This window comes from Microcebus murinus, chromosome 8 (assembly GCF_040939455.1).
Source record: "Microcebus murinus isolate Inina chromosome 8, M.murinus_Inina_mat1.0, whole genome shotgun sequence".
Taxonomy (NCBI): Eukaryota; Metazoa; Chordata; class Mammalia; order Primates; family Cheirogaleidae; genus Microcebus; species Microcebus murinus.
The window spans coordinates 76,155,146-76,168,118 of NC_134111.1; the positions used below are offsets into that span (position 1 = coordinate 76,155,146).

The 12,973-nt window shown below is 35.4% G+C and overlaps 1 protein-coding gene across 5 annotated transcripts in view; it reads left to right on the forward strand.

The window, feature by feature from the left end:
* NBEAL1 (neurobeachin like 1) overlaps positions 1-12,973 on the forward strand; it is a 164,228-nt gene that overhangs the window by 51,713 nt on the left and 99,542 nt on the right. For 3 of the 5 annotated variants that reach the window (XM_076005822.1, XM_076005821.1, XM_076005825.1), the window contains 5 exons: positions 1,028-1,334; positions 4,397-4,503; positions 7,506-7,592; positions 9,949-10,032; positions 12,814-12,912. In XM_076005822.1, coding sequence (XP_075861937.1) covers positions 1,028-1,334; positions 4,397-4,503; positions 7,506-7,592; positions 9,949-10,032; positions 12,814-12,912 — 684 coding nt within the window. The remainder of the gene's footprint in view (positions 1-1,027; positions 1,335-4,396; positions 4,504-7,505; positions 7,593-9,948; positions 10,033-12,813; positions 12,913-12,973) is intronic. The other 2 variants (XM_076005824.1, XM_076005823.1) reach the window with 1 other exon arrangement.

The following is a 12,973-nucleotide window of genomic DNA, read 5'->3' on the forward strand; positions in this document are numbered from 1 at the left end:
AGAGAAGGCAAATATGTCCATATATAAAGTTTGATAAAACTTGCTTCCTCAGCCTCCTTGGCAGCAGGAGAGTTTAGGAAATGTGATCTTTATTCTGGATACCCATGTGTCCAGGAAAACATCAGGGTTTTCTATTAATAAGGAAGGTGGGAGAGATTGATTATTAGGTGGGCCATCAGCAGTTTCTTCTGTAATAATACTTATTATTATTGACATTATTTAATATGTTGATAACTTGATAAAACAAGTCTTAATGGCCTAAGTGCTATTACTTTCAGATGATTTTCTGTAACTATGTTCTGTTTCATTATGCTTCCATTTAACAATTTAGGGCAATACATATGTTTGTTTATTTCCAAGTTTTACTGGTCACCTCAATATAGCTACCAAATAGTGTGTTACTTAGTGTACTTAGCTTTCAGAAATATGTTTATAGAATCAGATCCAAGAGAGATGTAAACAATTTGGGATTATTGTTTTGTTCTTGCTTAAGAAATCCAAATGTAGGCAGGTCTGGGCTGGTACAGCAGCTCAATGATAACTTCAAGGACTAAGGTCCTTTGATATTCTTGTTCTGCCTTTGTAGCCTGCTACTTTAATTCTTGGGCTTATCTCCTCATGATATAAAGGGGCCTCCAGGCATTATGTTTGCATTCGAGGCAACAGGAATAAGGTGAAAAGGCCAAGGATAAAGAGTCCTTCTCTTTTTATTTGTAGAGTAATACCCTGTTCATAGTCTACTGCCAAATATTCTTTACTAGAACTATATTACATGGCTATCCTTACCTGTAAGGAAGGGTGGAAAGTGAGTTTTCTGAGGAAGGGAATGCTTAAAATGTATAAACCACTAGTGGTGCCTGTCAAATTATTTGTTAAACATTCTTCTTTTTTTTTTTTTAAACATTCTTATATATGTTGATTTATTAAAAGAAAAACTTGTCTGCAGATTTATTAAATTCTCTTTCTTACAAACTTACAGACCTTCAATTAGGCTTGGGTTTCATTTTTGTTGTCTTTAATATTTCAGAGGAATGCTTTGCAAGCAATTTCTCCAGCCACCATGGAAGTTCTTATGCGAGTTTTAGCAGATTGTGATTCTTGGGAGGATGGAGATCCTGAAGAAGTGGGTAGGAAGGTAGAACTAACTCTCAAGTGCCTTACCGAAGTGGTACATATCCTTCTCAGTAGCAGCTCTGACCAGCGTCAAGTGGAAACCAGCACTATTCTGGAGAACTATTTTAAATTGCTAAATTCAGATCATTCAGCTTTACCTAATCAAAGAAGGTCCAGACAGTGGGAAAGCCGATTCATAGCTCTACAGATCAAAATGCTGAGTAAGTATTACATTTCTCTGAGTCTAATTTTTGCTTTCATATTTTTCACTTTCTTTTGAAATACAAGGCCATCGTGTGGAAAATATTGATCGTTTAATTCAGCTATTGTGTGACTGTTTAGATTTTGACTTTTTTTTTTTTTTTTTTTTTTGAGACAGAGTCTCGGTTTGTTGTCCAGGCTAAAGTGAGTGCCGTGGCGTCAGCCTAGCTCACAGCAACCTCAAACTCCTGGGCTCGAGCGATCCTTCTGCCTCAGCCTCCCGAGTAGCTGGAACTACAGGCATGCGCCACCATGCCCGGCTAATTTTTTATATATATATCAGTTGGCCAATTAATTTCTTTCTATTTATAGTAGAGACGGGGTCTCGCTCTTGCTCAGGCTGGTTTTGAACTCCTGACCTTGAGCAATCCGCCCGCCTCGGCCTCCCAAGAGCTAGGATTACAGGCGTGAGCCACCGCGCCCGGCCTAGATTTTGACTTTTAAATAATTAACATAGAATCATTTTGTTTTGTCTAACATCTTTTTTTTTTTTTTTTTTTTTTTTTTTTTGAGACAGGGTCTCATTTTGTTGCCCAGGCTACAGTGAGTGTCATGGTGTCAGCGTAGCTCACAGCAACCTCAAACTCCTGGGCTCAAGCAGTCCTACTGCCTCAACCTCCTAGTAGCTGGGACTATAGGCATGCGCCACCATGCCTGGCTAATTTTTTCTATATAAATATTAGTTGGCCAATTAATTTCTTTCTATTTATAGTAGAGATGGGGGTCTCGCTCTTGCTCAGGCTGGTTTCGAACTCCTGACCTCGAACAATCTGTCCGCCTTAGCCTCCCAGAATGCTAGGATTACAGGCGTGAGCCACCGCACCCAGCAACATCTTTGTTTTAACAAAACAAAATCAGCCAGGCCTGGTAGCACACACCTGTAGTCCCAGCTGCTCGGGAGGCTGAGGCTGGAGGATCAATCACTTGAGCCCAGGAGTTTGAGGTTGCAGTGAACTCTGATGGTGCCTGCACTCTAGCAAGGGCAACAGAGCAAGACTCTGTCTCAAAAGAAAAAAAAAAACTTTAATGTTAGTCAAACTGGGAACTATTAATAATTTCTTTGTATGAGAAGCATTTCAGTACATGAAGTGTTTTATTTCTATGACAGTCATGTCTCTATATTCTTTTCTGAAAGGGTAGTCCACTAAATGCATCAGTATTAAAAAGAAAGTCAGCTATGACTTTGAAATTGTAGGAAAAGTAAATTTTCAGAAAGTGCCATTTGTAATAACCTATGGCAAAAAGTCACATACAATCAATTCTATGTGTGTCTCTATAACATCTTTGTAGAGGTCGCTTCAACATCTGCCCTTCCTCTGGAGGGCCCCTTTTTATTTTTGTTCTTTGTCAGATCCTCTGTGTGTATGTCTGTTTCTTTTTCTCTCTCTTTGTTTTGGTTGTTTTGTGTCACTCTGTGCTTACATCTCACTCTGCTTTGCAAGTTCCCTCACCAACATACATAATTTCTTGTTGTATTCCCATGTTATCATTAAATGCAAATATTATTAACACATAGTTACTTAATATAGAAATAAAATATTTTCATTACAGCTAACCAGGAAATTCAGATAAGTAAAAAGAAAATAATAGTATCTTACCACCCAGACATAAACAACATTAATGCTTTGGTGTATAGCTTCTAAAGAGATAAAAATGCTTTTCTATGTTTATGTGTGTGTGTGCGGTGTCAATTTAAACATATTGGACATCAAAATCTTGTTGAAAATGATCCATTACAACATTTATTTCTTTAGGAAAATTTTGTCTTATAAGATTTGTCTTATGTAGTTTTTATTTTATATGACATGCCATGTTTTATAATTATTATAAATTTTAAGTTTGTAAGTAAGTTTAAGTCTATATTGAATGGATGGATGTCCATTTGATTTCTGAATAGTGGTATCCCTTCAGTAGGAAACAGGAGCAAAACATTGTCATAAATGGATTAATTGAAGTCTAATTTTCATAATGGCCATATGTTAATTTTATAGTATATAAATGAGACTATGTTGCCAAACAAAACCAGTTGTTGTTTATTAATAAAAAATTGGGGGCCGGGCGCAATGGCTCACGCCTGTAATCCTAGCACTCTGGGTGGCCGAGGCATGCGGATTGTTCGAGGTCAGGAGTTCAAAACCAGGCTGAGCAAGAGCGAGACCCCATCTCTACTATAAATAGAAAGAAATTAATTGGCCAACTAATATATATAGAAAAAATTAGCCAGGCATGGTGGCGCATGCCTGTAGTCCCAGCCTCTCAGGAGGCTGAGACAGTAGGATTGCTTGAGCCCAGGAGTTTGAGGTTGTTGTGAGCTAGGCTGATGCCAGGGCACTCACTCTAGCCTGGGCAACAAAGCGAGACTCTGTCTCATAAAAAAGCAGAAAAAAAAAAACCAAATTGGGCACTTAGACGAGACTTATGATGGAAGAACAACTAAATAAGTCTCTGGAAAATAGATATCACTCATATAAAATTTAAATATTTTAAATAATAAAGTATAAAATTTTTCACTTTTCTTATCAAGTGATAATTACAGAATTTGTTTTCTATTCTTTTTTTTTTTTTTTTTGAGACAGAGTCTCGCTTTGTTGCCCAGGCTAGAGTGAGTGCCGTGGCGTCAGCCTAGCTCACAGCAACCTCAAACTCCTGGGCTCGAGTGATCCTTCTGCCTCAGCCTCCCGGGTAGCTGGGACTACAGGCATGCGCCACCATGCCCGGCTAATTTTTTTTATATATATATCAGTTGGCCAATTAATTTCTTTCTATTTATAGTAGAGACGGGGTCTCGCTCTTGCTCAGGCTGGTTTTGAACTCCTGACCTTGAGCAATCCGCCCGCCTCGGCCTCCCAAGAGCTAGGATTACAGGCGTGAGCCACAGCGCCCCGGCCTGTTTTCTATTCTTATCCCTATTATTTCCCAATACATTTTGTTAGCTGAAAAAGCCTAAATTAAAAATATGATTAAATATTCATATGATCCCAAACTTTCATTTTACATGGATGATTTGTTTTTATTTTCCTAGATACCATCACAGCCATGTTAGATTGCACAGACAGGCCTGTTCTTCAGGCTATTTTTCTGAACAGTAATTGTTTTGAACATCTCTTGCGACTGCTACAGAACTGCAAGGTATTTCTCTATTATTATTGTCTTTGATTTTAATAAGTTATTGTTTGTGTTTTAATTCACATTGGAACATATTAGTACTGAATTTTTATAATAAATTTGTGTTTTCATTTAATTATGTAGTCAAGTTTTATCTTGAATTGAAACTATAATTATATCATTTGCAATTGTTTAACTACTTTAAAGGTGGCCAGGTGCAGTGGCTCATGCCTATAATCCTAACATTCTGAGAAACCTAGGTGGGAGGATCGTTAGACCTCAGGAGTTCGAGACCAGCCTGAGCAAGAGTGAGACCCTGTCTCTACCAAAAATAGAAAAAAATCAGCCAGGCCTGCTGGTACACACCTGTAGTCCCAGCTACTCAGGAGGCTGAGGCTGGAAGATCAATCACTTGAGCCCAGGAGTTTGAGGTTGCAGTGAACTCTGATGATGCCTACAATCTAGCCAGGGCAACAGAGCAAGACTCTGTCCCAAAAGAAAAAAAAAATCTTTAATGTTAGTCAAACTGGGAACTATTAATAATTTCTTTATATGAGAAGCATTTCAGTACATGAAGTGTTTTATTTCGATTCCACTCAGGAATATCTGAGGTCATTTAAGTCATTTGTTGCTTCTGAGCTCTCTTAACTATTTGTGTCAAAGGATATTAATATGACAAGATTTTGCCTTTAATTCTTTGAAAAACAATTCAGCTTCTCATAGAAATGCTGTCTTCTATCACAGTCTGTAAACCTGACTCCAAGTTACCTGAACTCTGGTTTTGTTAAGTTGAAATTTCAACTTCACATAAATAGAAACATTGCTTCTCTTTTACTGGGTTTACTTTCAAACCAAATTGGAATGTTTTCCACCAGTACCATGATTCCTCAGTATCCATGGAGGATTGGTTCCAGGACTTCTCATGGATACCAAAATCCACAAATGTGGATTTATCACTTATATAAAATGGCATGGTATTTGCATATAACCTATGTACATACTTTAAATCATTTCTAGATTACTTGTAATACCTAATGCAATACTACCTAAATAGTTATTATGCTGTATTGTTTAGGGAATGATGACAAGGTAAAAAAAAAAAGTCTGTACATGTATAATACAGATGCAGGTTTTTTTTTTTTTGAGTGTTTTTGATCTAAGTTTAGTGGAATCCATGGATCCAGAACTCAGAGATGTAGAGGACTGACTTAGCTAATCAAACGAGGAAAGCATTTGATGAGGGTTATTTCTTTTTTTTTAGTTTTATATTTCATAAAAGCTTTTTGACATATTGTCCAATTGAAAAATTTTAATTACATGCATATTTTTGAGACATGTTCTTTTCTAATCTCAATTCTCACTTTAAAGACAAAAAAAATAAAAGAAAAATGAAATGTTCTTTGTATAAAATGTTCATTGTAGAAAAATTGAGATAATAATAAAAAAGAAAAGGTAATCCCTATAATTCTGTCAACCAGAATAAAGGCTACTATTTATTAACTGCTTACTTTATTATGTACACACTCTGTTAGGTACCTTCTAAGGTCACATAACATATGTTGCCTTCATAATGACCAGTTGATAGATTAGGCAAGAAGTTTCAGAGCCAGAGTTTTGGTTTGTTTCTTTTTGACTTCAAGGCCTTTGTTTTTAACTTTTATGCTATGTAATGTCCAAAATAATAATTTTATGTTTATTTCCATTGTTCTTACTAAACATGTAATATTTTTGCATAATTTAAATTAAATTTTATAAATAATTTTGTGCCCTGTCAAGGTCAAATAACATTCTATGATTACTAAAGTAGTACATACTCATTGTAAAGTAGAAACATTGATAGCATATTTATTCACCCATATAATAATAAATATATTCCAAAATTTTTTGCTCATGAGTGAAAACTTGTGATGATTCCCATAAAGAACAACCTTCTTAGCATGCTCTTATAAAAGTTCCATTATAAATCTAAATCTAAAATTTTCTCCCTTTTACTCTATTTTTTGGTGGGGGGGCACAGGTCTCACTCTGTTGCCTGGGCTAGAGTGCAGTGGTGTCATAGCTCACTACAACCTCAAACTCCTAGGCAAGTGATCCTCCTGCCTCAGCCCCCCCCCCCCCATTACCTGGAACTACAGGCGTGCATCACCACACATGGCTAATTTTTAAAAAATTCTTTTAGAGACGGGGTCTTGCTATGTTGCTCAGGCCAGTCTCAAACTCCTGGCCTCAAGTGATCCTCCTATCTTAGCCTCCCAAATGCTAGGATTATAGGCATAAGCCACTGCGCCTGGCCTCCCTTTTACTTTTCTTTGAATTATCTTTTTCTTTACCCAAACTGAGCTAAGGCCAAGGCCTTTTGGGATGCTGAGTTTTATATACTGAAACTAAAATACTTAACTAGTTTATTTAATTCAGAAAAAGGTAATCCCTTTGCAGAATACAAACTAATATAACTTAAGCTCCACCCTTGATGACTTTGGAGAATACTGTTATCTAAAGTTTTAATAAAATGTATAGTCAGATCAATTCAGTAAATGCTGCACACTAACCTCCCTTGTGAAAGTACATACTAGCATATTTGAGACTCTGAGAGGTATTTCTGGAAAGAACCCTTTCTAAAATTAGTTTGATAGGATTTCACAAACTTACTTGACTATAGGACTCTTACTGTGTATTATTCATTTCAGTATCTTTAGTCTATCTCAATAGCAGCCTCCCTTCTCTTCCGTGAGGCATTCTCTGCTGATTCTTTAAGAATTTAGGAATATTAACTAATTCAAATTATTGCTGTTGTTTCTTATTTTCATAACTTTGAGTTCCAAGAGATAAATATATAGTATATAAACTAATAGTAGTTTATAATACAAAAAGTCAATAATCTTTAATTTCTAAAAGTGTGATATACTTCACAAGTGGATTCTTGGATTTATTTTCGAGAGACATGGGAATCCATTTAATCTTCATTATTGCTTATAGGTAACAATTTAATGTTCTTTCTCCATTATTCTTGTCTCTGTTTTTAACAGCTATTTTTAAATGCTAACAATAAGGTGGCAGACAAGAACGAGAAAGACCTTGCCAACAAATTACTGACAGAAATGAATGAGGACCAGGTATCTACAAAGCCTGCATTTTGTTTCAGCTGAAGTCCAGAATCAGTCAATGGGAGTAACTATTCCTGTACTTTTCTTCTTATATCTTAAAATACACAAACAGTATCTAATTCTAATATTCATTAATTACTTTTGAAAATTATTTAAAAACTGAAATAATAATTGCTTTCATCTAAAAGATAAATATCTTCATGGTTGATATAAATAATCAATAGAATTCCTTTTATATGTGTATTTTTTATTTTTATTTTGAGGAGATATAAAGTACAGGAATGGGATCCCAAATATCAATGCTGTCCACCTGGTGGTGACTTCATATTTTGGGGGCTTCCTTTTCTAAGCACTGTGGTACATTGAGACCTAAGGGCTTTGTTTGTGAATATGTATGGTCATTGTTAATATCTTGATTCTTTGCTTCTTATTGACAAGTAATGATTATAATTTAATGGACAACTCAAATCTTGGAGGAAGGGAAGAAGATGCTGAATGCTTTGAGTGTTAATTTAGCATAAAAGTGGACTTTTTTCCATTTTAAAAATTCAACTCAGCCAGGCACTGTGGCTTATGCTTGTAATCCTACCACTCTGGGAGGCCGAGGTGGGCGGATCGTTTGAGCTCAGGAGTTCAAGAACAGCCTGAGCAAGAGCGAGACCCTGTCTCTACTAAAAATAGAAAGAAATTAATTGGCCAACTAGAAATATATAGAGAAAAAAATTAGCTGGGCATGGTGGCGTATGCTTGTAGTTCCAGCTACTCGGGAGGCTCAGGCAGGATTGCTTGAGCCCAAGAGTTTGAGGTTGCTGTGAACTACGCTGATGCCACGACACTCTAGCCTGGGGAAAAAGTGAGACTGTGTCTCAAAAAAAAAAAAAAATTTTTTTTTCCAACTCTATATGGGTATGATAAAGTAAAAATATGTAGTTTTGTTGCTTCTCACAATACATTAGATAATTTAGTTTGAAAGAAAACTACCTATAAAAATTAATTTGCTATTTTCTTTTCTAAAATGTTTGTGAGAGAACTTACATTATATCTTTTATTAACTTTGTTTTAATGTCCAGGTTTATAAATAGAGCTATGGTATAATAAGAGACATTATAATCTATTGTTTTCTATTCTGGATGTGAAATATCAATTTCAGAGTACTGTTTTAGATTTTTCTGTAAGTATTTATCTTAAGACCTACTTACATGGATTAATAAAACGATTGTAATAGTCTTTTAGAGGCTTATGTTACACTTCCAAGTTGTAGGTGACATGAGGTTTTTTTGCTTGCTTCTCTTGGATAAAGTCTAGGACAGAATTTGTTTGGATGAAATTCTGTTGTATGCAGAATGTTTCGTGCATATTATAATATGTTTATGCAATATTTAACAAACAATATCAACGAAAACCAGGATTCTAGATTAAATAACTTGCCTAAAAGTGATAGAGCTTAGCTAAATACTACAAAGATCTAGTACTCAAATGTGTTTTTCTGAGAGGGAGAGAGGAAAATACTATTTTTGGAGTGACTACAGTCAGATAATAGTAATATATTCCTGAAAGAAGATTTTTGTGACTGTTTTTACAACTTTCTAGTCCTCATTCTATGCTTCATGATTGACTAAGCCTGATATAACAGTTGTTTTCTGTCTTTTAATATTGTTGATTTTAGTTTTGGTTTCTGCAATAAATGCACTGCCCTGAAATTTAACACATCTGATGAAGCTTAACAATAAAAGGCAAAATGAAGCTAATTTTTATTTTTTCTTAAAACTCTTGGCATTAAAAAGTGCCTTCTGAAAAACATGACAGTACTTATGTATGTCATTTTATGTATCTGCTTCAAAGTTTGCATTTTATGTAAAAATAGATACACATAATTGTTTACAAGTATAATTAATTGGTGTATACATATACTGTTTCAGTTTTAACAAAGAGTTTGGAAATGAGGTGAAGAAGATTATTTTAGCTATCTTATACATGCAAATGGAATTTAAACCTGGAAAGTTCAAGTGTATTTTTGAAGGGAAATTAAAACATAATAGCATTTCCAATGATAGATCTCCCTCCCTTCCTCTTGAGAGTGTCCATTATTTTTAAAAAGCATGTGGTAAGCTTGGTGTTTTTTTCTCAGAACATTTTAATGTACTGAGTGAATGTTGCTTTATCCTTCTTGACACATGGCTTATTTTCTGTTAAGTAGGTAATTTTCTTGCAGGTTTTAGTGTTTCAGAAATCCATTTCATTGAAGAGGAATGTAATGCATGTTAAGTAATTATTTTTTTTTCAGGTTTTCAGGACAAAGGTTTCCTAACAGAGTAAAAATCTTGAACACCTTTGTTAATTTATTACTTTCCCTACCCCTCCATAGGCATTTCAGGGACAGTTGGATTGTTTGGCTGTATCAACCATTCAGGCTTTGACAGCAGTAATGAACAAGTCTCCAGCTGCTAAGGTGAGCCATATATCCCCCCAGCTTTAAGATGTTGTCTTAGATATCCTACTTTTCACTATATAAGCCCTGAAGTAATGTATGAAAGTATATAATACTTATGGTTTAACACCTGAAATGAAATAGTTCGCAAAATGATATCGTCTTAGCATAAGAATAGCATACTAATGTTTGCTTATACTGCTGATAATTTTAAAGATAAATCCCTGTGGGCACTACTTTAGGATTTTAAATGACATTGATGATTGAACTGCAAACTAATTGGGATTTACAATGTTGGTAAAAGAATAGGACAATAGTACTGGTGTTGAAATGTTGAAAGGATCATTTTAAGTGATTCTATGGTTAGTGAATTTAAGAAATTATGTTTTATATTATAGTTTTTCTTCATTAATAAAATAATCACTATTTAGTCAGTTTATGACTGCCTAGAATATGATATTTTTTTGCATGTGAGTAGCCTATCAATTCAGGACTTGTTTTTTCAGGTTGTGTGGCCATGGGAATTCTGCTTCTTTGTATTTACTAACCCTCAGGGTTTTCTGTCCCTTCTCATTCTCTACTAGTGACTGCTCTTCTGTCCACTTATGTTGGTAGTTACCTTACATGCTGATAGTTACCTTATTGGTTGTTGTTCAAATTAGTGAGATCATCTATATAAAGTGGTTAGCCTAGTGCCAGGCAGATGGTAAGTGCTTAATAAATGTCAGTGATGGTTATTATTATTACCACTTTATGCTTTAATTTGCCATATCTAATATACTTCATGCCTTGCCTTTTTGGTACCAGAAATGAATTAATTACTCCCTGTTCCTTGAGCCATGCCTTCAGTTGTATTCCTTAGTTGCCATTGGTTCGTGTTAGGAGACCTTAACTTTTGCTCAAGAAATGTTAATGTAACTCATAGTTAGGTTACTATTGAATAGGCTTTTACAACTTTTACAGTCTGGCTATGACTTTAATCTCCATTTAACTTAAAGTTTCTATTAGGAGGAAATCATTTTAACTTCTAAGTAATTGGTTTATGATTATAATGGACCACCTGTACTGTATTCTGAAATTCAAACCTAAAAGGTATTCACGTCTTTTTAAAAGATAATTTTTTTGACTATGTCATATCTTACATGGTTTAAAATTCAAAAGGTTATATAACAAAAATACCTTTTGTAAAAAGATTTCCTTCCTATCCTTGACCCATAATTAATTATTCCCCTCCCCAGAAGCAACCAGTCTTACTGGGTTTTTTTTGGTTTTTTTTCCGGCATATTATGGGGGTACAGATTTTAAGGTTTCAATAAATGCCCATTACCCCCCTCCCCCCAAAGTCTTACTGGTTTTATTTAAACCTTTTTTTTTTTTTTTTTTTTTTGAGACAGAGTCTCACTTTGTTGCCCAGGCTAGAGTGAGTGCCATGGCGTCAGCCTAGCTCACAGCAACCTCAAACTCCTGGCTCAAGCAATCCTACTGCCTCAGCCTCCCAAGTAGCTGGGACTACAGGCATGCGCCACCATGCCCGGCTAATTTTTTTTTTTGTATATATATTAGTTGGCCAATTAATTTCTTTCTATTTATAGTAGAGACGGGGTCTCGCTCTTGCTCAGGCTGGGTTTGAACTCCTGACCTTGAGCAATCCGCCCGCCTCGGCCTCCCAGAGAGCTAGGATTACAGGCGTGAGCCACCGTGCCCGGCCTTAAACCTTTTGATATTTTAGTGAGGGTATATATTTCTACCTAATTTCAAGCCAATTTAGTATGTTCTAGGTTTTTTGGTTGTCTTTATGTTGTACTTCATGGCTTTGGGTTCCCCCTTGTTCAAAAATACATGTGATATGGGACTTCCTAAAACAAACTTGATGCTCCAGATAATTCAGGCCATTTAGTTACAAAATAGCAGAGAGAAAACTCTTTGTACTCAGTTTCTTTCTGGCCACCACTCAAAATTGCCAGAACTCTTTAATCTATTCCTTTGAGGTTTGTGTTTGACTCTTCTTACCCTAAAAGTCTCATTTTTTCTCTAGTTTTGTTTTGACTTCACCTAATATTCTACTAATTACAAATCAAGTGAAAAAAGTAGAGGAAGTGTCATGATCTAATCTGCAAACAATATAATAATTCTATAATACACAGTTAATGCTAATTTCATTTTTTTGCATTTTGGTAGATTATTGTAACTTCATTATTCTAGAAAATATATGGATTCTGGCCAGGCACGGTGGCTTACGCCTATAATCCTAGCACTCTGCAAGGCCAAGGCTGGCGGATCCTTTGAGCTCAGGAGTTCGAGACCAGCCTGAGCAAGAGCGAGACCATGTCTCTACTCAAAAAATAGAAAGAAATTAGCTGGACAACTTAAAATATATAGAAAAAATTAGCCAGGCATGGTGGCGCATGCCTGTAGTCCCAGCTACTTGGGAGGCTAAGGCAGGAGGATTGCCTAAGGCCAGGAGTTTGAAGTTGCTGTGAGCTAGGCTGACACCATGGCACTCTAGCCTGGGCTACAGAGAGAGACTTTGTCTCAAAAAAAAAAAAAAAGAAAGAAAGAAAATATATGGATTCTGTTTTTTAAGGTGAAGGCATGTGACTTAAGAAAACATATTGATTCATGATATTTGTATTTAATATTAAGTTAATTAGCTTAAATGGGTATTTTTTAATTTAACTTTTTAAGTTTATTTTTATTTTTTGGCTAGGTCCGTGGAATAAATGGGTATTGTTCACTGTTTTTAATATTCCAACGAATTTAGTCTTTGAAAATGTGCTTTGATATATTGTTTGCCCCTTCTAGGAAGTATTTAAAGAAAGAATTGGTTACACACATATGTTTGAAGTATTAAAATCCCTGGGTCAGCCACCACTGGAACTACTTAAAGAACTTATGAATATGGTGAGTTTTTAATCTTTACTGAAAGAAGTTCCATTATCTCCATTGCAAAAATGGCAACTAA